The 26,436-nt window shown below is 47.6% G+C and overlaps 1 protein-coding gene across 1 annotated transcript in view; it reads left to right on the forward strand.

The window, feature by feature from the left end:
* The window catches only part of LOC128278632 (protein O-mannosyl-transferase Tmtc3), a 130,833-nt gene that overhangs the window by 93,037 nt on the left and 11,360 nt on the right, over nt 1-26,436 (forward strand). Inside the window, exons 6-7 of the mRNA XM_053017364.1 lie at nt 6,917-7,104; nt 17,773-18,028. Of these exons, the coding sequence (XP_052873324.1) occupies nt 6,917-7,104; nt 17,773-18,028 (444 nt within the window). The remainder of the gene's footprint in view (nt 1-6,916; nt 7,105-17,772; nt 18,029-26,436) is intronic.

Genomic DNA, 26,436 nt, shown 5'->3' on the forward strand with positions numbered 1-26,436 from the left:
CCGCCGCACCGGAGTTGTGGGATAAATCCGCGCGTATCGAAACCGAGACTGCAATATGAAGTGTACCCCCAAATAGGTCGGGCGCTGGGTGTCGCCCCCGGGTTGTGGGGCGAAAATAGTTCAACACTCACGAATAATTACACATGTTTCCGGCGCGCTTTATGCTGCTCGCGGAACTGACACAACGCGCACCACGCGCTGCTTGCAGTGACAGCTGCGGCGGCGTGCACACCGGTGCAGATCCTATTGTCGCATCAAAGAGCCGAGCATAAATTATGCTCGCACCTCGCTGATTTACAACATTTTCGCTTCAAGGACTTCGGTGCGGTAGGTAGCGAGCATAATAGCGAACACAGGAAGTAACACTCACGACACACCGCGTTAAGACTTTTGGGCCATAATCTTGCGCTCGGTAATTGAAACTAATGAACGCCACGCCGTCCCACGTCGCCCAAAGGTCGCATCTTTGTTTTCGTGTAACTTTCGACTCGTTAATTATTACTTTTGCTTGTGAAAGCGCATTTTTTTTTGGTGTCTGTTTTTCAATCGATGATAAATGAAACGAGACAGAAATTAATTTCTGGCGCGAGCTGCCAAGCAACAATCGGTGCATATGATTAATGGTCCTTCCGAACACACACACCGAGCAGCATGCAGACGTTGCTTCCGCCATGTTCACCTCCACCGAGCCGCGCTCGACCCCTGGGCCTGTGCCTGGATGTGCATATTTGTGTCAATTAAAGGGAAGATTTATTTTTTCCCTGCAGCACCATGTTCCCCCGGGGGTCGGGCTTTTGGTTTTCCCTGGTTTCCCCATCACACAACTGATCTTCTCCACGATGGGTTGGGTTTGAATGATTGATTGAGCTTAAAATTTGGCGTCAGATGCTTATGATTTTTTGCTTTGGTTTGGTTTTCGCTCGACGATTCGATGCGCGAAGGCTGTCATTTGATTTTCATTTTGATCTCATCAAAAATGTACAGCACAATATGTTATTTATTTTCATTACTGCTGCCGAGCTGGCTATTTTCCGATTTTTTTTTTGTGCTTTTATTTTAGTGCATTCATTAATGCGCGTGTTCATTTCATTTCCATAAGACCGTTTTTATCGCAACACGCATCCGGCTACCCAAATGGGAGATACTGTTGCCAGATGGAGTGAATCTTTTTTTTAATTTTCCCGACGCAATTCCACTCGCATCAAAGCATTTCGGGCGTTCTCTGTTAGCAAGCAATCAGTTTCCAACCAAACGCGGCCTCAATCTCTCTCTCTCTCTCTCTCCCTCTCACTATCTCCTTCCCACATTCCGTTTTCCATCGATTGAAATGTTTTCGCACGAACGGTTCTCGGACCTATATTGAGTTTTCCGCACGAAGAACCACGCATCGATGCTCCTTACGCGTTAGCTACGCTAGTTTACGCAACTTCTGCCCAAACTTCGCCCAGACCCATCCCCGCAGCATGAACCACCGAACTGTAAATTGTGTTATTACAGCAGCACCACACACGCAAAATTACTCCTATTTCAACCCTTTTCAAAATGCACCTCATAAAAGACTTCTAAATGCTGAAGTTCAACTAAAATAAGCATAAACTCTCGGCGCTCGTCTCCAGAGCAATTGCATCGGGTTGGGTGATAAAAAATCCGGGCCCCCCATAAAGTTGTTATTAGAACCATCGATGCTCCCCACAGGAGGAAGGTCCCAAATTATTACACACACACAAGCTCCACGCTGGATGAAGTGGCCGGGAGAGGGAAGCTCCTTTCCATTTGGGCTGCGCTTTTCTTCTGCAACCATGCAAAGGAATCTGCATCGACGGATGGTCAGAATTGTTCGGAATTGTTCTGCGGTTATGCATATTTCAAATATGTCTACCGTACATGGCACTCGAATGTTTTTATGTGTTTGTGTGTGTGTGTGTGGTGGGGGGAGGGGGGAGGCGCACTGCAAACACAAGGCGATCCGAAAGCTTGATGGCGCTGGATTTAATTTGGTAAACGTTTGAGCTAACGTTAAGGTTTAAAAGGTGCTCTCTGTCTCGGTTCTACTGGTTCTACATACAAAATGCAACATAAAAAACACTCGAAGAACGCTTGTACTGCGCTATATGCAGCTTAAAGTGGAATTTAAAGCGATCCAGCGATCTCATTGAAGATTGTACGCAGCTCTTAAATTTACTACATCGCAGCATTGCTACGAAATAACAACTTCCTTTAATGCATCCTCTTGGACTTACACTGGTGGTCGAATGTGTAACTCCTGTCCATGTTGCGGAATAACATGGACCCATTTGGTAGATAATCGCAGCCCTAAGCCTGCAAAGCCATATCGCCAACGGAACCGGCTTGCTTCTTCTTTTGTCTGCCGTTTAGTAAAGTGAAATGAACGCAATACAGAACACAGTTAATGAAACAGTCTCAAATTATTTTCTAAACTACATTAAGGTCAACAATGGTCGGAGTATGAAGTACCGCATCTTATTACAATCCGTGCTCAGCTCGAAGGCTTATGTCTATCAATCATGTTTTATATTACAATGACTGAAAAGACGCGGATTTTTTATGAAAGCATACATATTTTGGACATTGTTGACATAATGACTCCCGCATCCGGAGTGAATCTCTTTTGCTGCAGGCTCTAAGTTTAGTTGTTAAGTTTGGTCTTGAGAATACGGCTAGGTAAGCAATCAACGTAATCTAATCGTAGTATGGTGAAATCTGGATGTTCAAGAACTTTCTACTTTTCCGCGACTGGATATCGTCCTATATTAGGTATTACATAAAGTCGTTATTCTTTCGGCCTAATTTTGTGTTAATTTTCCTGTATTGAAGGATGTAATATAGGCAAAAATTCAGATTTAGGATGGCATTTGAGTGAATATATAAACTATTACATTTGAAGGATATTATTACTTTCTTTGGCTTTTCCATTTCATAATCAAAGTTGCTATTAGCTGTTGATGCTTTGAATTTTTCCGTAACACTTAGGTTTTAATTTATGTATCGAAGTTATGATCGGCATTGTTAACTCGTGATGAAAACTACACCCTATTACGACGCAAAAGGCGAGCAATTCGACACTACAGTGAGAAAGAGCGATAGCCTTCCCACTGCATAATGTGTTTTACTTCGGCACACGCTGAATGCTGCTGGATCATGTTCCACCTGGCGTAGCTGGTGCCCTATAATCATGAGAAATCATTATGCATTACTGCTCGTGGCCGCGGTGCGCCCTTCTGCCGGAGCAGGAATCGATCGTTTAGTGCTTCGGCCACTGGGAGCTTCGGGGTGCCGTATTAAACAGGTTACAGGTTTAATTTTTACCATGCACCTGGCACACCCCTAAACACGGTTCGGGACCACTTCTCTAGGGGCTTAGAAACGTTACCCCGTGCGTTCGTTCTGAACAACCGTTGATTCTCGAAGTGTGGGTGTGCGTTTGTGTGTGTGTATCATCGAAAGCATTCGATGGTAAATTCGAAACCAACACTGATGCTGTCGAAACTCTCTAGCGGACCGCGCTTTGGTGTGGCCTTTGTGGTGCCCTCGATCCTGCGCGCTCACTTTCGAGGCCCAGGTGGCCCAGTATTAGTTTGGGGAAAGCTTTTTTTTTGGTTCTTTAATATTTCAACTATTTATGACGTTGGATCGAGAACCCCAGTCCCGAAACTCACCCCGCCGACCAAGCAGGAGCGGCCAACTTATAATCAACAATCAGCGCCGCGCCATCATCATCGCCTGTGGGATGTGTGAAAATGAAAATCACCAACTTTGCAGTGGCCAGCATAACTCATGTCTGGCCGAAGTCTGCGAGCTAGAAACGCGCCCAGCCGGACGGGTACTCTTCCGGACAAAGTCTCGCCGGTGTTCGCGCTATGCTTTTCCGTATTCTGGCCACAACCCATGCCTGGGTGCGCGCGATGAATGATGTCTGCGTTTGGGATCATAATTTATGGCCCCAAGCCATGTGAGATATGTAGTAGTTTGCCAACAGCCTGCGACAATTCCTGTCGACGGTTTTGGTTGGATTTGGGCTCGATTTAATGCGTTCAATGATTTTAGTTCATTTTAACTATTCAGTTCGCTGTTTGTTTAATTTTTGTCCGAAAAAAACAAATCATCAAACAAGGAAATCAAACGAAGAAATATCAATTCAATAGGAATATGCGAAAAAGAAAAAATCATACAAAGTGAAAAGACGCAAACAAACCAATAAACAAACAAAACCAAGTAATGATACAGAATGCAGAAAAACAAACCCAAAACACTACACCAGACCTAACGGAACCATTCGAGTGACCAAACAAAGCTGGAAACGACCTATCCATCAACTTGAAAAAATAGGACGTGGAAATGGAGTAAAGAATCATTTCATTCTGAATAACCTACCAAAGGACCTTTTCAAGATCGCAAAAAATATCGACTTCATTATGGCAGAAAGGCGTGCAACATACGACCGCAAAAAACATGAATCTAAATCTTACTTACGTGACAACGTGGCCACAAAAGGTATCCAGTAAAACCAGTAGATGAGAGTCAAATTTTATGGCCGCTTGGTTTCGCTTTAAGATTGATTCGAGTGCGCGGTCCGCCCCGGCTTCTGTGGACCCAGGCAGCAGCCCTACGCCGGTATTTAGTATCCTTTTGCGCGCCCTCTGATTAATTCGGGCGCAGCACTTGCTGGTGGACCGACCCCCGTCAGGTTCAGGCAGCAGCGGAGCGCTCTATACAAAGAGTCAAAATTACCCTCGCATTAATCAGCTTGCGTTGTGAATACAGCGCACCGGAGTTCCAGTTCCGGGAGTCCATTTCAGGAGCTGTCCGCCACTGAATAGATAGTTTAGGAGCTTCACTTAATGCCTGCCTGCTTATGCTGTGTCTACGGTGGATGATGTTGGCTGCCGACGAAGGAACGAACGAACGAACGATGATGATGATGTTCCCGGTGTGTTAATGTGCGTTGGGAAATGGAAATGAAACAAAAACATCGCCCCAGCCTCCCCATCGCCCAAACATCGTACCCACACACACATCCACCCAACGTTTGGACGATTTCGGTCCGCTACGCATCTAATAAGTTGGCAGGACGACCGTGCCGCTATGACGAGGACACACGGACCGCACCGAGACAAATGCGTCCAATTCATTTCGGCAGAACGACATCCAGCAAGCAGCAGAGTGATGTCTTCTCCGTGTGCAGGCACCGGCTAATGTCCAGCACACCACAAGTCCAGCGCCCAAGATGGCACCGGGACTGACGGTGAAACACTGTATCGCTGCTACTGCGTGTTGCGGTGGCGGACAACTCCTGAAGGGATTTTCACCTTTTGTGAAACGTCGGTCCATATCACGTCCTCGCTCATTCTATCTCTCTCTCTCGCTCGCTCGTTGACACACATGCCGGTTGTGGTAGCGACTGGCCACGGCCGGGTGTAACCCAGATATCCTCTTTTTTGGCCTGAGTGGCCGGGGCGAAAAAAAGCCCCAAAGGATGCCTCGAAAAATTGACGATAACAGAAGAGGAAACTTTTACCCGCGCTTCCCTCGAGGCCCCGTCGAGGTACCCAGACAAAAGGTCCATGAATATGGGCACTCTTTTTTTGTCGTTGTTGTTGGGAGCGGCTTCCTGCGAGTACATCGAAATCCGAGGCCCACAATCCCTCTGAACTACCTGGATCGCTCGGTGACCATAAGCGGGCCGGTGTATCACACAATTCCATTAGCAGGATGAGCCGCCTCTAATGGAGTTATCTTAGCGTTTGCTCTCTCGTGGGGTGGAGTAAGGATCAAGTAGGTCCGCTGCGACTTATCACCATGGAAACCGGGGGAATGTTTAAACGAGGCTCCCTCAGTGCTCCAGGTTTATTGGTCTCCACAGGCATCGCATAGCAATGCGTACAGTTGAGGTCTTGTCGCAATAGCGTGCGTAAGAGGTGAAGCCTTGAGAGCCTTCCGGAAAAATCCTCGATCCTGAATGCATCCGTTTTCGATTGTCTGATGACACATTCAGTTGTTAGTGTCTTCCAAGTTTCGGCATTGGTCATCCCGTACCCCGATAGATCCGCAATCGGGGTACGGTGTTGTTCTCGCATCTACGATGATAGACGTCAGTCCAATATCGCATACCTGTTGTGGCAATAATAGCAAATTTGGTCAATAATTATGCTTATTTGGGATTCAAAATTCATGCACCTACCACCACGTGGAATGATAGTTCACTATCCACGCAATATGTGGATGATGAACTAGCACATCATCAATAGACGTAAGATGAGCACTGTTCGATGTGTTCCTGTCTTGGACGAACCGCTTCAAGTGCAAACACTAAAACAACCCATTACCTTGGCATCAGATGCGGTCAGTTTAGTTTGACTACATTCGGATTGAGTCCTTTTTTCATCTATCAATATCCATTGTCTACTGGCGATCGGCTCCTGGCGATTGTCGTGAACGGAAAACGGATCTTAGATGTTTCTCGGCTCAAACAACTAGTTAATTCCTCAGGGTATCAGGAATTAGAAACTGCGGGAAGACCATTAGACCATATTCAGATGACACGGGATTGGTTTCAAGCATAAATCCCCACACCTTAGAGCTGTCTACCACTGCCAATAATGTTCGAAGCCTGTGCATTTGTTAAACCACGTAGTAGCGCAAACGAGCTCAACGATCGAAAGTCACTCGTATTGCTGCCCACATCTCTCTCTCTTCTCTCGCTCTTTCTCTATCTTTCTATCATTCCCAGTCCCAGTCAGGTCCCGACGTGGCTGTAACGAGGCGGGCAACTCTATTTTCACCCGGAGTCGTCCGTTCGAACGTTCTATGACGCCCGCAATCCCCGATTTCGTGACACGCGCCCACAGCACACAGACTCTTGATTCGTGTCCCTCTTTTCGTGTCTCTTTATTTCCAGATCCGGCTCGGCGATATCTACCATCTGGCCCGGTCGATGGCGAGCGGCGGCGGCAAATCGTTAGCCCTGCCGACCGGCTGGTGGCCCCACGAAGCCAGCCGCCGACTGGTGGTCCTGTGCGTCACCACCGTCGCCCTGCTGTTCGCCCGGCTACAGATCATGGGCTCCCAGCTGCCCGTCTTTACCAGGTGAGTTTCGTGATTTCGTTATTTCCTCTCCCGCTCTCGATCACTCACTCTCCCTCTCAAGACCGGAGCCCCGGTCGAACGGTGAGTCCAAAACGTCCCGGAGACCTTTGCCGAATTGAGTGACAGTTTGTGATTGGCATCGATCCCGCTATCCGGGCGCTACCGTCGGGTGTACAAATGATTCGATTAATTTGACCCAAAATAGTCGCCCAAAGCACACGGAGACTTGGTCCGGATGGGTTCCGGTGAAAAGATTCGCAAATTATCCACACACCACCACGGCCCCGGAGGTGGCCACGGTAATTATTTATCGTACTTTATGGCACCAATTAAACCGGTTCTTGTATCGGTTCGTCCGCGAGGACTGACGTTCCGAATGCTGACCCCAGCTGAAGTTGATGCTAGTGATGCCGGACGAAGGTGGCACGCACTAATAGGGTGTGTCTGAATGAATCATTAGGCAAATGGACGTGTCCCGCGTCCCGTCTTTCGAAGCTTTCGCTCGAACCTTCTATTTAACGGTTTCCATTATCGGTTTGGGTGTTTGCTACCGAATGCACCCTTTCTTCCGATAAATGAATAAGCCCTTATTGCCTGTCCATCTCGAGGTGATTCCAGAACTACTGAACGGATTGGGTTCCATTCTCCATTCGATACTAGAATAGGTAAATAATATTAATCACACAAAACGCTTATAAAGCTAGTTAACACAAGGCATCAGATTTATTTCGCTCTAAATGCGTGGACCATCCTAAGCTTTTAATTCAAGATTCAATCTAACCCAATTATGTAATTACCGGACCAAGAGTCAATATTTGATATTGAATTTTTTGTTCATGGTAAATTTAATGAACGTTGGTATTATAGACAACAGCGAAGTGAACGCATTTTACGACGGCATTACTGCTGTGCTGCGTCTCGCCAGACTCCTGGCCGGCTGGTCATGTCATGTTAATTTGGAGTTTGCGAGTTTGCGGAACCACTCGGTGAATAATAAGTAAGTAAGACTCTTCGAGCAAACTTACAAGTTTTTTTAATTTTTTGTGGATTAAATATAAAACGATGCCATAAAATAACTCTAGCAGCACTCACTGCCCTGGAATCCTATCAATGTGGAATATCCTTCACAAAGTTCTATATGAACTCCCACCTGGCCACACGATTCAATTCGTTACTTGCAACTGATGTAGGACTTGGAGCCCTGCATTATTGGAGAACCTACACTTCATACCATACCTCTCGCAGCGAAGGTGTTGGAAGCCCCTCCGGAGTCCACAGTAATCCTAATCATATATTCGCCGTCCGCGCAGCCAAAGTAATCGGAGTAGTTTGATGGAGGATAACAAAATTTGCTTGAAATCTACACCACCGGGTACAGTGAATTCCATGCCCCATCAGGCTCCGTTCTACCGTTCTGTAGTAGTATTTAACTACGGAACTGCACTGATCCTTGCGCACAACAGTCGAACACAAAAATACACCCACCGTACATGCAATGTGCCTCCTGGCCCCGACTGATATGCACAACAACATCGCCCTCGAGTGCGGCCGATGTTCGGGGTCGGTCGGAGTCGTTGCGAAATCAACCCGCCGGTGACCTGCCGCTCCGGGTGCGGTAGTCAGATTTTCTGTGGATTACCTCCAAGTGTACGAGGGAAGCAGTGTAACTGGCTCGCTGGCGGGTGTTGCTGCACCATTCTGCGTATCCCTGCAGCGATGCAAGCCGCGAGCTCAGGCAGCACAACCATTTGCCAAATCTCACTACCGTTTAGGGCTTGTCGTTTTCGGGTTCCACCCCCCACACAGGGGGGATGGTGCCGGGCGGTGGAGACTGGTTTAACATGGTCCATCGTATAAACAACAAAATGCTCATCGGCTATCGATCCCCGAACGCGTCACGGCCGATGGTCCGGCAGGAGAAACTGTGTAGTCCGGATTGCGGAACGGTCCGGATCATGGCGGCGGGACCGTCGTCGTCGTATATCAAACTTCAGAACCAGGCGTTCCCATTGTACTGCCGGCGTTACGGCCTGCACCGTGCCCTACGCTCCGGATGGGAGAGAATTTAATTAGAATTATGGCCATTTTGCACTCCAAGGAAGCTCCGGCCGCCGATGGCGCCATATTTCTCCGACACTCCGGCGATACACACACAGTCCGGTCGAGCTGCCGGGCTCGCTTATCGGTTGCACTGGGCCGACTGGGTTTGGTGGCCAGAGAGTCACTTTGCTCTTCACCTGGCTTCCTGACACGCGTGACCGTTGCGCAGTGCTCACGGTTTGTGCCGAAAACACTCCGCCGGTGCCGATGCCGGTTTGGGTCCGTTGCATGTCTCGCAAGGTGACATCGTCGGACGGCCGGAGTGGATGCACCACCGGCAGCCAACCGGTACACGAAGGTCTGCATCTGCCTGATGCGCGGTCATGTTTGTAAACGTCAACAGGGACCAGCGGCGGCTCCGTTCCGCCAGCCCTTCGATCCGGAACCGCCACTGGAGCAGTGATCGGGGTTCAGAGCGATTTCAGCGTACAGTTTAATGGGAAATTGTGATGCGATTTCCATTAGCCAGCCTCTTGCTTACGGTACATGTGGATGATTTATTTTGTGCAGTAGTTTGGAAGTCTTGGACAAGACTCAACTTAATCGGTATAAAAAAGTTCTATAACATTACGTATTAATATTGAAACAACGCGACAGGAAGCTCGAAGCTGCTTGAAAACGGTACAAACGACACAAAAGTGGTCTTATACAAATGTGTCATATAGACGAAACATAATCAGATGATAATCTTTTATTTTAAAACCTGGTACGTATTGTAGATTACAATTACAGTAAATAGTTATTTTATAATTATCTTAAATGTTAATGCTGAAAGGCTGGAGGTCTTTATATAACTTTTATGTAAATGCTAAAATAGCATTGATGTGTTTTATAAGGCATTAAACTCTATAGTTGGGCAATTGATGCTTCTCAAGTTACGAGAAACATAATTAAAATATTTACAATAATATTACAAATGCAATAAATCAAGTTGTATCAATTATATAACCTGATTTGTGGATTGATTTTTTTTTTTACAACAACGCTACACAACTTAAATAAGTATTTCATCGAAGTTTCATCGAATGATATAAAATAATGTAAGCACACTTCCCGCTTTGTAAAAATGCCCTTTTCTTTTTCTCGGTCCATTTGCTGATGCGCCCGTAAGCTGCTTTCGAAAAGGGATCCCGTTGACGTGGAGCTCTTTCTCTCCCTCACTCTTTTTCTTTCTCGCGCGCGCGCGGCAGGCTAACGACTCAGTCAAGCAATTCCCCCAATGTAATTCCACAATGTGCGATTGTGTGATGGGCCGTCATAAAACCCCGATCCCCGGGCCCCCCGTGGTGAAGGGATAGAAGTCGAACCTCCATTTTCAATGAAGCCCAACCAACCCGAAGGATTTCCCGGGGACCAACCAACCGGCGGGGTGTGAGTGGGGCCGCCGAGACCCCCGAACACGGGTTCATTAAACATTAATTAATCCCCAATAGCGGATGATTAAATTTCCATTAAATGCATCCCGCCAAGGCCGGCCCGGGCCTTCGGTGTTCGGTGGAATGTAAAAGTAAAAGCCCTCCTCCGAGGGCCGCCACCGTAAGCCGGTGGCCGACGGAAAACGACCAAAAGGGGTTATCGAAAATAAACAACAACCAAATCCGGCCGGGTCCGGGTCCAGAACGCCCGGTGCTCTGCGTCGGGAACCCGGGATTCGGTAATCGAAAATGGTCGAAGTGCGAAAAAAATGCGTCATAGGGCTGGGCGTGTTGACGCCGACCAGGCGTCTCCACCGGGCGACGTGAGACGTGGAGAAGAGTAGAAAATCGAGGCACACACACACACACACAAGTGGAAACGTCCAGCATTTCGGTCACATCCATCTTGCGCTTGTGGCACGTGTTCGGTGAACTTTCCAGTATTGTTCTCTCGCCTCAAATTTGTGTACGCTCGGAACGCCATTTAAAGGTCATTTGCCGGCGAACGGACGGCTTCCGGTATGCAAAAACGGCACCGTCGCCCCGCACGTGACGCTTTCCGCTCCGTTGCCGCACTTTACACATCGTCGGCAGAGTGTAAAGATCCCCCGTCCCCGCCACCCGGCCAACGGCCAACAAAAATTCGGAAAAACCCTTCACCGGAATGAAAGAAGAAGCAAAAAAAAACACAGCGATCCTGTGATCCCCCTCCGCCCGGTGCAAGAAGATGATGCTTGCTGGCTCATAAATTATGTTTCGTGTTTTGACGAGGGTCGACGACACATATTTGGTGCCCCACGGCCGCCCGGCACACGAGGGTAACCGAAATAAAATAAGCAAAAACCTGCCGAAAAGGATTCAGGTCACGGCTCCGTTGCCCGTTCCCGGGAGAGTGCCAGGAACGCACTCACCCGGTGGACTACGGGCCGCGTCGGGCCCATACCGTCCTTGGAGAGGGACCCCGTACCCCGTCGGGATTCCCAATTTATTTCGCATACGTCACACGTGTTGAGTATATTAACCGAAAATTACATTCACAAGAAACGCTCCGGCCCTTTTTGTGTTGTTCCTGAGAGTGGTCCTTGCTTGATTTATGGGGGCACCACAGTCCCACGGCACTAAAAGGCACTTGCCTAGCGCCCCTCGAGAGTGGGAAATAAGTAAACAAGCGTTGAAATCATGAGCTGCCATCTGGTTAAAGATGGGGAAAAGTTGACGCCAAAGGTCTTGGACGCTACCATTTGCGAACTATCGTTCTCGAACGCACTGTAAACTCAGCATACTTCAGACCATTACAGAGCTCGCAGCGGCTGTGAATTAGCCAATCTGGGCATGGAGGTGTATTTATGTGAAACACGAAAAGCAAAGAGCTGCCCACGTCGTTAATGCTTCTACCGAAGAACCATTCACGGATATGATTCAGCGCGATCGGACGCCACTTTGACTCGGTGTCGGAGTGATTGGAAAGCCTAAACAATTGCTTTCAATCACATAAATGACGGCGAGAATTGAGCTATAGTTAAAACCCAGCACCATTTGTGTGTGATGTTCAGAAGCTTAGCAGACCAACGAATTAATCGACTTAAATCGTGAGGCTCACAAAGCATCAGAAACTGTATAGGACCTAGGGGCTAGGAGCTAGGAGTGCTCTACTGTTTAACACATCACCAATTTCAATTTATTGTAATTTTAGTTTTTATCCAAATAAAAATAGATAGCACAACACACTTCATTATGTGATGTTCATGTTCTGATTTTGAATGTTAGTTTAAGGTCCTAAGAGCATAGCATAATTCGTACGATAATATAGAAAGTACAAATATGTAGTTAGTACGAGCTACATAGTTCGTACGAACTTGTACAGGGTGTCCGGTGAAGAGTGTCCAAACAAGAGTCCAAACATTTATTTGAAAGGGTGATTCTTAGAATTTATGTATAAAATACTATTTTGGTTGCAGAAAAATGGCAAATATGAAAAGCTTTTTTCCAAAGTGGTAGGTCGCCAAATCATTCGTCAAAAGCACATTTCATTAAAGCTCATTTCCACCTCGGTGGCTATGTTAATAAGCAGTATTGTGGTCCGGAAAACGCACAAATGCGGCAAGAGAAGCCAATACACCCACAACGAGTGATTGTTTTGTGTGGATTATGGCTGATTGGTTGGTCCTTGGTCCTTGGTTAGGATTGGTCCTTATGATGCAGACAAATCCAGCTTTGTTCTTAACAGTTTGCGAACCTAATTAAGCCAATTCGAAAAAAAGAATGGTCGTTTACCATTGCCATGCTTTGAAACCTTCCTGTTTTCTGGGAAAAGCTTTGCCCCTGTTGCCGCTGTATGTTAGCGTATTTTAAGCAAGTTCCAATTATTTTCGACTTAAACGCAATCTTGTTGTGTTTTTGCTTGTATAAAACATACAGAATACACATATTTTTTCATATTTTACGTTCGAGTCGTCGAGCTGAACAAGCGCTCGGAAAGAAATCTCTACCGTTCCTTCGTTCAGGCCTTGACTGATTGCGTCACATTATGCCAAAGCCATAGCCGGGCCAGAATCCAAGCTAATTGTGTGCTCTTCACTGCCGTTACACAACGTAACATACGCACCGCAACCTCTCCATTGTAGTTCCTCCGTACGCCAGTGGGGTGATGCGTAAATTGCAATGCCGAAGCGAACCTACTTCGCACACACTTCCTTTGTTACAGGCCGCTCGTGCGTGCACCACGTTTCGTGCGCTTCGTGTGGTAAACTGTTCAGTTTCAGGTGTTTCGCGAAAGTATCGCTGCGCTCCACCCCGCTCCATATAGTTCAAACAAAGGACCCTGCGACCAACGAAAGAGAAAGGGTAGTCAGGGTTTAATGTAGCATTATAGCCCCGCTCGTCGTCTGTGTGTGTGTGTTGAAACGACGGAACCGGGCGTTCTGCATTTTAATGTTTTCGCACGTCGAACACCCGGAGCTTCGATCAGCATGCGAAGGCTGCCATATGGTAGCCAGGTAGACCCACCCCCCCAAAAAACACGGTGGGGTTTCCTTTCTGACGCCGCAGTCGCAGTTTATTGCTGCCACGTAGCACGTTCCCTGAATCTTGACAGCTGTTTTCGACGACGGGGCGTACGCAGCCAACCGGCTGCGGGCTGTCTGGATGGCTGCGTTCAGGGGTGACTTTTGGTCGCACCCAAAATCAGTCAACATGGCAAGGACGACGGTTGGGAGGTGGTACACCAAGCCCTCACCCTCTTCGGTTTTCGCTTACGCAAAGCGTAGATTAATCAGACCGACGCCACGAACTCGCGGGGCGCTGAAAGGCGCGAGAAAGTGTACAATTTCCAGCGCCTGGGTTGGGTGGCGTCAAAAATTCACACACCCTTCTTCCGTGCGGCCGTCCCTTTCACCGGTGTGTCCCCGGCGTTATGTTGCAGCAAACATGTTTCGCTGACGGGCTCGGCTCGCGCGTGCGGAACGATCAACTGCCACGCGGAGGCCACAATAAACTATTCGCCGCGCCATAATAGGAAATTGATTGGAAACGTTATTGCGCCCCCTGCGAAATGATTTGATTCCTTTGGCAGCGACCCCCTGGCATTGGGGGCCGAGGGGGGACCTGACCAGGTTGGTCCGGGCCTTTCAACCCGTCAGACTTTTCGCAGCGTGACGACCGGGCGACAAGACCACGGCGGTGTTCCAGTTTGGGTGTCAAACTGCCGTGTGTGGGATCGAAATAAAACAAAACGCGCCCCGGAGGGCTGGGCCTGGCGGCGAGGGACCTGCCTAGGAGGTGATTTTACTGCGACCACATCCAACCCCTTCCTCCCGGGCACTTGGCCTTTTACTGATTTTGGCGCATTTACGATTGGAGACAGACCGGAGTTTCGATGAGGGTCTGCTTCGGGGATCGTTTGACGTTTCGCACGGCACCGAGGAATCGGGCTGGAGATCGGGGGTTTGGATTGCTACCGTCGGAGGTGTTCGCCTTCGACACACTCGAGCACCGACCAACACCGTTGACAGCATTGGACAATGATTGGGCACAGTGCGGGACATCTTATTCCTTGCAAATGAAGGATGAAAGTCACAAAACGTTAGATTGGTTCATGTCAAGGTTGTCCGCGGGTTTTTTTATGTCTGCCAATCTTGATCGTCATTTTTCCATCGATATTGACTTGATATGATGAAATGAGAACTCGTTGGCAAGGTGACAACAATTCAATGTAACAGTTCAGCCAGTTAACCGCCGGCTAATCTTTTGAGAGAGAAAAACAACAATTTAGTGCAATTTCTTTGCGTTGCACAGTAGGGAATCTGTATGGGAAAGACGGACATATTTGTTTTTAGGAAGAATCCGTGAACTTTTTTCAACGTTTTTGTTTTCTTTGCATGTGTTTTGATTAAATTCAACTTTTTATGTGTAATACAAGCGTTCAAGTATAATAAATAAGCTTTTTTCGTTATTTTAAGGTTTTCAAACGCCCGAGCTATGCAATTTGAATGACACTAAAATCTTTTAATGCACAATCTAAACGCCTAGGTTATGCAATCTGTATTGCACAACAATGTTTCAATGGATATTCCTCTGCAAATGCGTGAATTTTCAACAAACCAGACACCAGGCGCCTCCGTTTATACCAAATTTGTATCATCATTTTTTTCTTAAAATAGGAATTTGCTAAATTTGTCGTCGGAATTCGCATAAAAAACTTATTGAAAATCGTTTAAAATTACCTAAATTTCTATTATAATGCCTCGTTTAGGATGTACAACGCTGTACATTTTTTTTGCTGCATTACCAAAGTTGAAAAACTGTATTTTTTCTTAGTTTTTTTATACAATGTCCCGATAAAAATGTACCAGCAATGGAAAACGTAAACGTTTGATTATTTCATATGAAAGAAGGATTCATTACCTTTCGAATGATGTGAAATATAGGTATATTACCGTTGCAGAACTGTGCTAACGATCGCGTTAAAGTAGATGATAAAAGTTGGTTTTAAAGAGCCATTTTTATCACTCTTTCGACTTTGACAGATGACTTCTCGGAATCTACACAACATGGAAGGCTAAAACTTCGGATTTGTCATAGATATCTTATCTATTTTAAGCCAATATAACTAAAACCTTCAGTTTTTGAATTGACTTATGACCGCCTTTTCCCCATAGTGCGTTGTGTTCTGGCCAATCTGATGTAGGCCAAAAATATCCGATATTCGGGTGTCCTTAAAAATGAAACGCCCTTAAAAAATGAACGTGTGGTGGCTGTTTTAATTTTTACAGAACCACTTAAAATTGAATCCTTAAATTAACCCAAAAACCGCTTTCAAGAAAAAAAAGTAAGGCGAATACAGTGGTTGCGGAACGATATGGCTCGAGTTTGTGGTTTGTGTAAATGATCAGGAAAACATCACGAGGAAGTTGAACCAAGAATTGTCTCTTCACAAATCTGGTCTTTTGTGACGCACAGCATTTCGCAAACTACGTCTAGCACCCGAATAGTATTCTTTATTGACAGATTGGCCATTGGGAAAAAATCATATTGAACCAAACCACAATCATCGATTCCCAACTGATTCCCGTTTTGGTTTTGCCACAGTATGATATTGTTAATTGTTTCATAAAAATAATCGCTCCTCTGTTACCAAATGAAACAAAGTACCAAGTTTAACTTTTCATGATTTTGAAATGAACTGTACATGCTGGTACATTTAACATTCATATTTTCACTTGCATTATTTGAAGGATTTGTTCAATAGTTCAGACTGAATAGAATCGACATTCCTTTCAGATTAATCCTCAATTCCTTCAGTTATTGGAAAGCATAATCCAAGCGCTGCGCTACTTTGGCTCACGAGTGTGTGGCAACACTTCAGCCACATGCCACATGAAGGCGCCTAGCACGCTCCCACCGACTGTCGCCCAAGTACCGACCGGCCAGCCCAACACTTCCTTCCGAGAGGGCCCGACGTGAAAACGAAAATTATTAACCTTTATGGTAGTTTTATGACGTGAAATCGTGCAATAGCAAAAGTTGATGACTTCGTTCCTAGGTCCTCTAGTGCTTGGCATCGTTCGCGTCGTCTCCTCGTGCAGGTCCTCGGCCATTGAGTGGTGCTCCGCTTCCGGCGTCCGGCGTCGCAACCTTCTGCGTTACACCGAGTGCGTCGTTGAACCGTTGCCAGCCCGTTTTTATTGCGCCGACCGGGGGGGCGAGGGGTGAGTGGCGCACCACCGTCTTCCCGCACGGCAGCGGAAATGCCGGAGTAGATCTGGCGGGGATGAAAATACTTTGTTGCGCGGTGGCCCCAGCAACAGCTAGTGGGCGCCGGAAAATTGCTGTGAAAGGTGGGAAAATGCAGATCAGGGAAGGGAGAAGCGGGGATTGGAGAGCCGCTGGTGGAAGGTTTCCATGATCGGATGAAAAGAAAAATCTTCTTCTTCTCAATCTCTTCGTTTCCTTGCTCTTCAATCGCCGCTTTGCGCCATGTCTCGAGCACGTCACGTAGTAGTAACGCGTTGTATGTGCCAATGTCACATGTCACCGTCGATTACACCGTATTCGCCAGCAAACGCCCGCATCCGCACTCACCCCGCAGCCATCTTCAGCCGACCGGCTCTTCTTCGACCACCACACCCACTGTGTGGGGTCGCTAGACGTTCAATATTCTCCACCCGAGACCTGGCCGGCCAATAAAATATCTAATTTCATTCTCATAAAAATATGAGTTTTACTATCGATCATATTATTTTGTCACCCTTTTCCTGCCAAGAAGGTGTCCTCAAGGTTGGCTATTTCTTGGCTTGAGTGGTCCGCGGGTCACCGGGAGAAACTAATAAGCAGGCCGCCGATGGTTTATGGCGCACTGCATCGACCCAACGCGAAGTGTTCATCATTATCAGCAGATATCACGCGAGCAATACCGAGCTTTAACGAGCGCTACGACAGATTTGGCTGGAGCTGATGAACGGTTCGTTCACTGCATAGCCACCCTAAACACAGCCAATATTTATCAGCGTCGCTTCAGGGCGAAAGATTTTATGAAAGTAACACGAACACATATCAGCCCTGCAGCGCATTGCATACATTCAGGCGTGTTTTAGTTTTCCCGCGGCACTGCACCTTGCCCACATTGTACGTAAACGCTTCCCTCCTCTCGTTGCAGATTCGACAATCCCGCGTCCGTAGCGGCCACCCCGGTGCGGCAGCTGTCGTACAACTATCTCGTGTCGGTTAACCTGTGGCTGCTGCTGTTCCCGTGCGATCTGTGCTGCGACTGGACGATGGGCACCGTGCCGCTGGTCGAGTCGTTTACCGACCCGCGCAATCTGTCCACCCTCGGTGCCTACACCATCATCGGTGTCCTGGCGTGGGTTGCCTTCATCGAGAACCATCGGCAGAAAACGGCGGTCGTTGTAATGGTAAGTGCTTCCCGGAGCAACCCGCCCCTGCCAACGATTAAACCCAAAATCGATTCTTTTGAAACTGCAATCTGACCTCCGAAACAACGAATGAGAAAAGCAACTGAGTCCGAATGGTTAAGCGATTGGCGGTTTTGCTAAAATAATCACTGACTGTAAAACCCCGAAATGATGGGTCTTATTTCTTCGATGTTCGTCTTAACAGTCTCCTAGTCTATTCCTGTTCTGTACCCTGTCTCGATTTTGTGTTTATTCTTAATCTCTAGGTGCATTTCTATCGTCGATTACCTATATGAAGAATCTTAAGACTTCTTTCGCAATGTCTCTATATTAGATGTCCGAGACATCGACAGTTAGCCGAATTTTATTTCCTTATGATATCAATCCTCAAATCATAAAATCGGGTTATTTTTACTTCCATCCCAATCTTTATTTTTAAATAAGCCGTGGCCACGTCTTGCGATTGATCTTCTGGACTGAGTGATGCCATCCAGTATCCCAGCTCCACAAAGTTTTCCTATTTATCTTGCTGCCCTGCAAACTTGACTTTTCAAAAAACAAATCTAGAGTTTTATTGAAATCTTTATGCTCTTAAAAACGAACCTCCTAACTCCTTAAAGTATGCAACACGCTACGCATAACAAACCACTCTGCCATTCTTGCCGCTTCCTTAAACAAATTAGACGGTTAATTAGAGTTTCGTACTCTTTTCGGTTTGCATCGATGTTGCACACAATAAGTAACCACCGGCAGCGAGTGTAAAAACACAAAACAAACAAAAGTGTGCTTTGAAACAAGAAAAAGGCATTTTTCATCCCCAATTCGTTGCGCAAAACTTCGCGCAATCTGTGAACGCCGCCACCCGTACTTCAGCGCTTTCATGCAAATTAGTGGTTCGCGCACGGGTGCGTCATTGTAAGTGTCTGTAAGGTTGTGTCACGCGCCCAATTAACGCACCAAAAAGCCGACCACGGTACGATTTCCGTTGTAATCGCCGCGCTTTATCTCACTTCCGCCGGCCGGCCAAAGTTTGTAAGAACCGCGCGGCATCACACATGGCGCAGAAAATGGCTCCATTTACAGCGGTGTGTGCCAGCGATGCGAGATTAACATACTCGAGAGAAAACTTGGGCGATGCCGGAAGCGACCGGCTGGTGGGGAAAAGTTTCCGACGAATTGGACTGGAGAAGCAACTCAGCTAACTCAATTGACGAATTTGTTATCGCCATTTGTTATCGGCGCAGCGTCCGATTCGCCCGCTCGGTGAACGAGCTTTCTTTTTGCTGCTTGACAAAAGTCTACGGAATATTATTTCATTCATAGCATTTCCGAGCAACGTAGAGGCATAGGCAAAATATTGCATAATGTGACAAATAAAAGTTATCCTTAGGCGGAGTGCGTGATAAAATTCGGAATTTCCTAGAATTTTCCACCCACGATGGGTGAACCTGCCCGTTCGCTGTGGTGCCGGCTAATGTCCTTTTACTCTTCGGGCACACACGCACACACCCGTGCGTGGATGAACGTTTGTCGCTGCCCAGATCGGAGCCCGTTTCCCTCGACGATTTGCTGTTGATTTCAATTTTCCACTGTCCTCTGCCATCACAGCATCCACAGGCGCGCCCCGGTCCCCGGGCGATGGCATTGACACTCAATCTGAAGTGCCTCACGTGTCTGCGTGCGTGCGAGCGTGTGTATGTGTGTGGCAAAATTCTTGGAAATGATTTTTATGATTCGTTCGTTCGCTTCGCAGCTCCGAAGATATTCATTTCACTTCACAGCACACATGTGTGTGGCCACCGGCGTTGGCGATGGCCGGGACGGACCGGGCCGGGCCGTTCGGATCTGATTCGGATGAGATGAGGTCCTGGATGTCTTTCTCGATGAATAAACCTGCCAGTTTTCGGTCCCGCCGTGTGTGTAACGCACACACGCGCAAAGCGCGCACATTTATCGATTCCAGTTCCAGGAGACAATACCAGTTTCGAGACCGCACCAGGATGCCCGCTGGTCCTTTTCTTTATCGATTTTCCCAAGGGGCGCTCGTGTGCAGAGCCCACTCCCTTCCACGTTCCAGGAGCCCCAGTGTTGAGGTGTTTATTTTGCGTCGTCCATCAGACCATTTCGGATGCCGGATGTCCTATCAACGCCCTTTTCGTTCGTATGCGTGTGTGTGTCTTCGGATATCAATCGCGGCTGTTGATAGTTGCGTAGCGTAGCCACCGGAAGGCGAACTATCGGCCGGGCGGGGCCGCGCTACTTTCACCCTCTGCCCCGTAATGTCCTTTCTGGGTGGCGTCTGAGGACGCGCCTTGTGCGTTGCTGTCGAATTGGCGATCTGAAAATCGGAATATAATCATCATCATCATCATCATCATAGGCATCTTGGTCATCTGTGCCAACTGATCGATACCGACTGACCTTTGGCAGTCGCGTGTCTCGACAGTGAGACAGCAGCAGCCAGAAGGACCTCTAACCGGGCTAGCGACCCGGCCATCATAATGTTCGATGTTCGATCTTCACGTGCGAGTCTAATCAGCGGGAATTGATTTGTCGACAGGATTCCATCACCAAACCCACCAGGGGTCACCAGGGTCGGCTAGTTCGATGCCTTTTTTTATGTTGCAGAACTGTTGGATGGTGAACTTTAGTTTCCGAAGTTCGAGTTTTTAACTTTCGGTGTCTATTTTTATTAGGAAGCAGAGTTTTTTCATAAAACGGTATGAAGTGATTCGAAAGAAACTTTTTCTGGTATTATTTGGACTGGTACTGTGCAACCAAAACTTCCAACAACCTTGTGGGCTTTACAGAAGCCGTGCCCTGGACGAGAATAAAATGCAACAACCGGCTAAATTCAACATTTCATGCTACTGCTGTAACATGCCGATATGAAAGTTTCCCTTTTCCAATCATTTTCAATATTATTTTTGAGCTTCGTGTTTTATTCTAAATCAACGGAGCCGAGCCGAGTGATTGCTCGCCTAAATCCGCACTTTATGGCAGATATCCGATTGATGCTCGGAACGCAAGAGCTCTCAGCGGGCACCCGGCTTCCGCCTTAAAGGAAGACCCGGCTCTCTGCAGTACTCCGCATTCGAAAGTGCTCGAGCAGCAGTCGAATTGATAGATTTCTGTGGAAAATCCTCCAAAAAGTTTCCAAACTCTGTGTCTGTGTGTGCCGTTATGCGTCGCGCCACTGCTGGTGAGCCACGGGGGACCATTTCGCCTCTTCCGCGATATGATTCATTTCATCCGAGCGTCTTTTACGGGGCATGCATTTTGGGTTTTCTCTGCAACGTCGAAACCTTCGGCGCCGGCGGGGACGGTGGCGGCCGCTTAAGACCGCATTCCGTACCGGCCCTCAAATCGAACGCGAACTCGCGTTCAGTTCGTTGATTTACATATAAAACGAAAACGATTTAAGGCGCAACCGGAGCGGAAAGGATGCCCGGAAAAAAGGCGGCGAAAGATGTGAAGCAAGGCTTTCCTCCTTTCAGGCAGCGCGAGGACAGAGGATTCCTTCGGGTAATCCTTGGTTCGTTGGTTCGTTACAGTGAACCGCTGACGACGCGCAGGAAGTCCGTCGTCAGGAAGACGACGCTCCACACGGGTCACGGGAGCGCGCTATCCTTAATCCTTTCGAGGCGGTCGCGATCCGCGATGCCGCCCAAGCATGGAGGCGGAGTCTCCGCCAACTACGCCAGCCCGCCCCGAAAACCCACAGTTTGCGGCATTATGAATCCTGGCTTGGCTTCCCGTTTCCGGTATCCGGTGGTAGCCCGTGCCGGTAGGGCCTGTCGGTTGAAGACATCGACAGGGTTCGATGGACGCCCCCCGTCAGGAAATGGCTACGGATGACGGCTACGGTCCCCGGAAGGGAAAGAAAAACGGAAGATCAGGACAGTTCCGGGCTCCGTAGGGAAAGGATCGGTCGCCAACAGGGTTGCCGCGAGGCGATTGGAGGATAATTTTTCGTGGCCACCGCAGAGCAAACGCATTCCACGGCTCGGTTGACCGTGATCCTTTGGCAATCCTTTTCTTCTTTGGTTTCCGGTTTGGTGGAGGACCAGCTTCAAAATAGAAAACGGCTAGCCCAAGAAAAGCTTTTTCGATCGATTGCTGCGATGGGTCCTGCGAGCCCGCGCGCGTTATCCTTTTGACCACCGGGAATGGTGAATTGTTTCGCATGTTTAAGCATTTCGTTCGCCCAACAAAAATGGCCACAACCTTCGAGCGTATTAAAGCACGCCAAGCGCCAAGAGGCCTACTTTTAAATTAGAAAAATAAGTCCTCATGTGGTTTCTCTACAATCCCAAAAACGGACGAAGTAATGGGCCACATCTCTCTCTCTCTCGGCCACGAGTACGGAATCGACGGACTTGCGTCTTGCCGGAGTGATGTTCGTTCTACTTTTGTGCACTCACTGCCCGGCCTCACTAATCTCGAGACGTTCCGTTTTCTTCTGCAAAGAGCCTTATCTTTGAATGTTGCGCCATTTATTTAGATTTACGAGTCAACGATAACTCAGCACGGCGCGGCCGAGGCCGCGACCGAGAATGGCATCGGGTCTTTTTCTTTTTCGGCTCGGTTTGTGATTCTTCGCGAGTTCTGCCCGCATTTGGGGCGTCCATTTGTTTCTTCTTCTCGCCGCCCGAATTCGACAAATCATCGTCGGTTTACTTCCATTTTCTTTCGAGTTTCGAGAAGTCCTTAGAGCCGACGGCGCCCGACAGATGATGAAGTTTCGCGTTCGCATTCCAAGCGCGCCCCATTCGCGCGCCATGTATTAGTGGCCGGAGGGTTTTTGGGTAAAATATTTTTACTTCACGTGGCCAGAGCCAGAGAGCGCGCCGTCCATTAGTCGGAACTGCGTCGTCTGGTGGTGGTGCGGGTGCTCCGAGGTGAAACCGAAAAAAAACAACGAAAAAAAAATTGGGACTGACTTGTCCCGATGCGCGCTCGAAGATTTATTACAAACGAAGGCAAATCTTCTACATTTCCAACCGCGCCAGGTTTACCATTTTTCAACCACCCCCACGCGGCGGCCGGTTCGTTCCTCATTTTCTGCCCCCGAATTCGGAATGCTGTGCCCGCCCCGTTGTCTTCTTGCTCCTGCTGTTCCTCGGCTTGCTGGGTAATAAGTGTAAGTGGAAAATCCAACACGAGCGAACGGCGGCCCGCCAAAGTGTGAAGGAAGAACTCAACACTCACCCGCGACCTCGCGGGTCGGCGCCGCACGGAGCGCCGCGGAAACCTCATCAATTTCGTTCCACCGTTAGACGGCTTTTGTTGAAGTCTTGGAGTGTGTGTTGGTGTTTCCTGCGAGTGTATTAACACGCCAGGCACACCGGACACACAGGCAACGAAAGGGTCGATGGATGCCAGGTTTGCATCGTTTTTGAGCATTTCGCACATACCGCGACGACAGAAAGGAGAAGAAAAGCTGCTTAGCTGTTGCCCTAATTACTCTCAGCGCCTATTTGTTGTCTCTTGCACTAGGTTTTTTTTAATTAGGGGTTGTTCAATTGTTTACAGTCATTTTTTGGCACTTTCCGCGAGATGATTGGCTTTTTTTTTCCTTGTGTCTTTTATTGGTTAGGTTAAGTGTCTTGTTTTCGAGCATGTTGTTGATTTGTATATTATATTTTCACTTTCTTCCTTTGTTTAACATGCTTTTTTCATTGCCTATTCATACGTTTCTGCTACTTACCACATTACCGCTAGTTACTCGTTTGTCGCGTCAAAAGAAGGGAGAAGAAAAGCTGCTTAGCTGTTGCCCTAATTACTCTCAGCGCTTATTTGTTGTTTCTTGCACCGTTATGCCTTTTGTAATTAGTTGTTGTTCAATTGTTTACTGCTCTTTTGGATCTTTCGGTGAGGTGTTTGACTATTGGCACCTCTTTCTTAAGCGTTTCATTAGTTGGGTGTCCCTTTTTAAAAACCTGCTTCATTTACGCTTCTTGCTTTTTATAGGTTAGTATATTTGCACTTTCTTCGTTTATTGTACATTTTATTCACACGTTTTTGACATTTTTTTTGCTGTTATTAGTCTTTTATGCTACTTTTAATGCACAATGTTCATTTATTTATTATATACTGTCATTTCGTATTGAATTAGGCTACATTCCCACTACTGAAAATAATGGCACCATTCAAAGGCACCATAAACAAGCAAACAGACACAGCACTAACATCTGCCAAACAACTGCCACGAACCACACTAGCCCAAAGTGCATATTTATTTCCGGCAATTTAAACCTAATCTGCGGTTCATTTTCACTTCATCCTTGCCATGGCCACGAAGCCCGTTTGCCTAAGCCTAGCGTCCAGCGCACCACATTCTGAAGTTCTCCACGCTGAATCTTCCACGTTGGTTCCAACGTACCGCAGCGTGTGGGAGAGCTGCGCAGACCGGTGCAGCCAGTTTCGCCACCCCGCCCGACACTATTGCATAAATCTTACCAAATTCTCCACAAATAAATTTATGAAACACCGGCTCCTTGGCCAGCTGCAGCTTGCCGGGCTTCTCGCTACGGACGTTGCGAATTTGGGGCAAGTGTGAGAAAAAGTTGCAGCACCCTCTTTCGAGTTTCTTTTTCATCCTCTTTCCTGTGCTCGCTTCGGATCTCGCCAATGTAAGCGAAGGACGAGATTGTATGAAAATTAGATTACATTATTGCGCACCCGGACAGCTCGGGCAACATCCGGCACTTGTGCACAAAATGATGCTGTTCACAACACAAAATGGAAAAATGTTTGCTTTTGTTTTCTGATTTCCGGTTGAGTCTCCAATCCGGTTGTGCCTTGACTGTAGTTGTACACGACAAACTTGCCCTACTTTTAGTTAGTGTCCGATTCTACCTGACTTTCGATAACCGTTTATCCTGGTGACGTCATACCCGGGGCGGGTGGAAATAAATTTCTGTAAACTAAATGAAATTTGAATTTCCGGATCTCGCTTCTGCTGCTGGGTGCGTCGGGCGTGTCTAGACGGCGGGGCCATTGTCTCCGGGTGTCGCCGGCCCCGGACACTTCCGAATGTTAAGTGTTCCTTCCTCCGTCGCGCGAACACCGTGCCCATCGCCTATGCAAAATGGCACCACTGGGACCGGCCGGTGCTCTGGCCGAATTGGACCAACACCGTGCTCTGCTGCTCCGTACTACGTCATCGTCGGTGTGTGAATCAATACCCGGCCTCCCGCCACTGGCCACTCTGGGGATTATGGCTCACACCACGCGCAATTCCATCTCCATTTGCATCCATCCCCATACAGAGGGAAGCTGAAGAAGCAAAAAAACCCGACCCGCTCTGTGCGGTGGTCATGCTGGGCCCGGGATTAGTGGTATGTTGCCGTTCGAGCGCGGAGGCATACAAGTTCTCATTTCCACTCGTTCCATTCGTCCGTTTTTTTTTTCTGTCACCGCCATTTTGTGACACACCTTGGCCGCGAGGGCGAACGGTGAATATTGGACACAGAGACACACACAGAGAGCGCCGTAATAGGATTGTGATGCAAGAATAATAATGCCCCAAGGCCCAACGGGCAGCAGTAGTAGTTGGGTAGTAGCAGCGCTCCCTTTGGCGTGCTGGCCACGGGGGCGCGGTGGGGACCAACCTAATCCCCGAACCCGAACACATGAAGTTGGGCCTCTTTCATGTTGCGCCTGCGGTACAGATTGGATCGCCGCTGTTGGATGCTTGCAGAGTGGGTCCCCTCATTCCCGTGCTGTGGCCGGATTTTGTTTTAATGTTTGTTCAACGTAAACCAAAACCCCAGGGTTTCGGGAAAACCCCGTTTTTCTTTTTGTTTGACCACGGTCATTCGAATGCTTTAAAGAGTTGTCTGCTGCTTTCAGCGGATGTGATAGTTCGTTTTGGGCTCTAGTATGCTCCTCTTTTACTTTTATACTTTTTTAATTTTTATTCCAATATGTTCACTAAATGTGGTTCGTTTGTTGCTTCGACTTTTTCTATCCTTTTCGGTTTTGTGCGGCTATTGTTTTTTGTATGCCTTTCTTTTTTACTATGCTTTATAAATATTCTGTACCTTTTGTGTTCGTTTTCCATATTTGTTTTCCTTCTTTGGTTTTCTTTGTTTGGTGTTATTTTGTATGTCTTTCTTCTTTCAATTGTTTCTAACTAAAGGTTGTTTCTAACTAAATCAGTTGTTTGTTTTTATAGTCAGCACTCAAGTCTTTGTCCGCATTTAATTTAAAACTTTCGGCTCCGATCGATGCTACGGTTTAATCTAACGGTAAACGTACTGGAAAGTGTCTGCGAGATCCTCCCTATGATCCTTCGTCCACTTCGGCCTAGTCAGCTAAAGTGGATAAGCATAATTTAAGACATTTCGACCAGCGGTGTGCAGTGTACGATGTGTCCTGCCCTAGATCCCTGCTAAGCGTCT

The sequence above is a fragment of the Anopheles cruzii genome, chromosome 2 (genome assembly GCF_943734635.1).
Source record: "Anopheles cruzii chromosome 2, idAnoCruzAS_RS32_06, whole genome shotgun sequence".
Taxonomy (NCBI): Eukaryota; Metazoa; Arthropoda; class Insecta; order Diptera; family Culicidae; genus Anopheles; species Anopheles cruzii.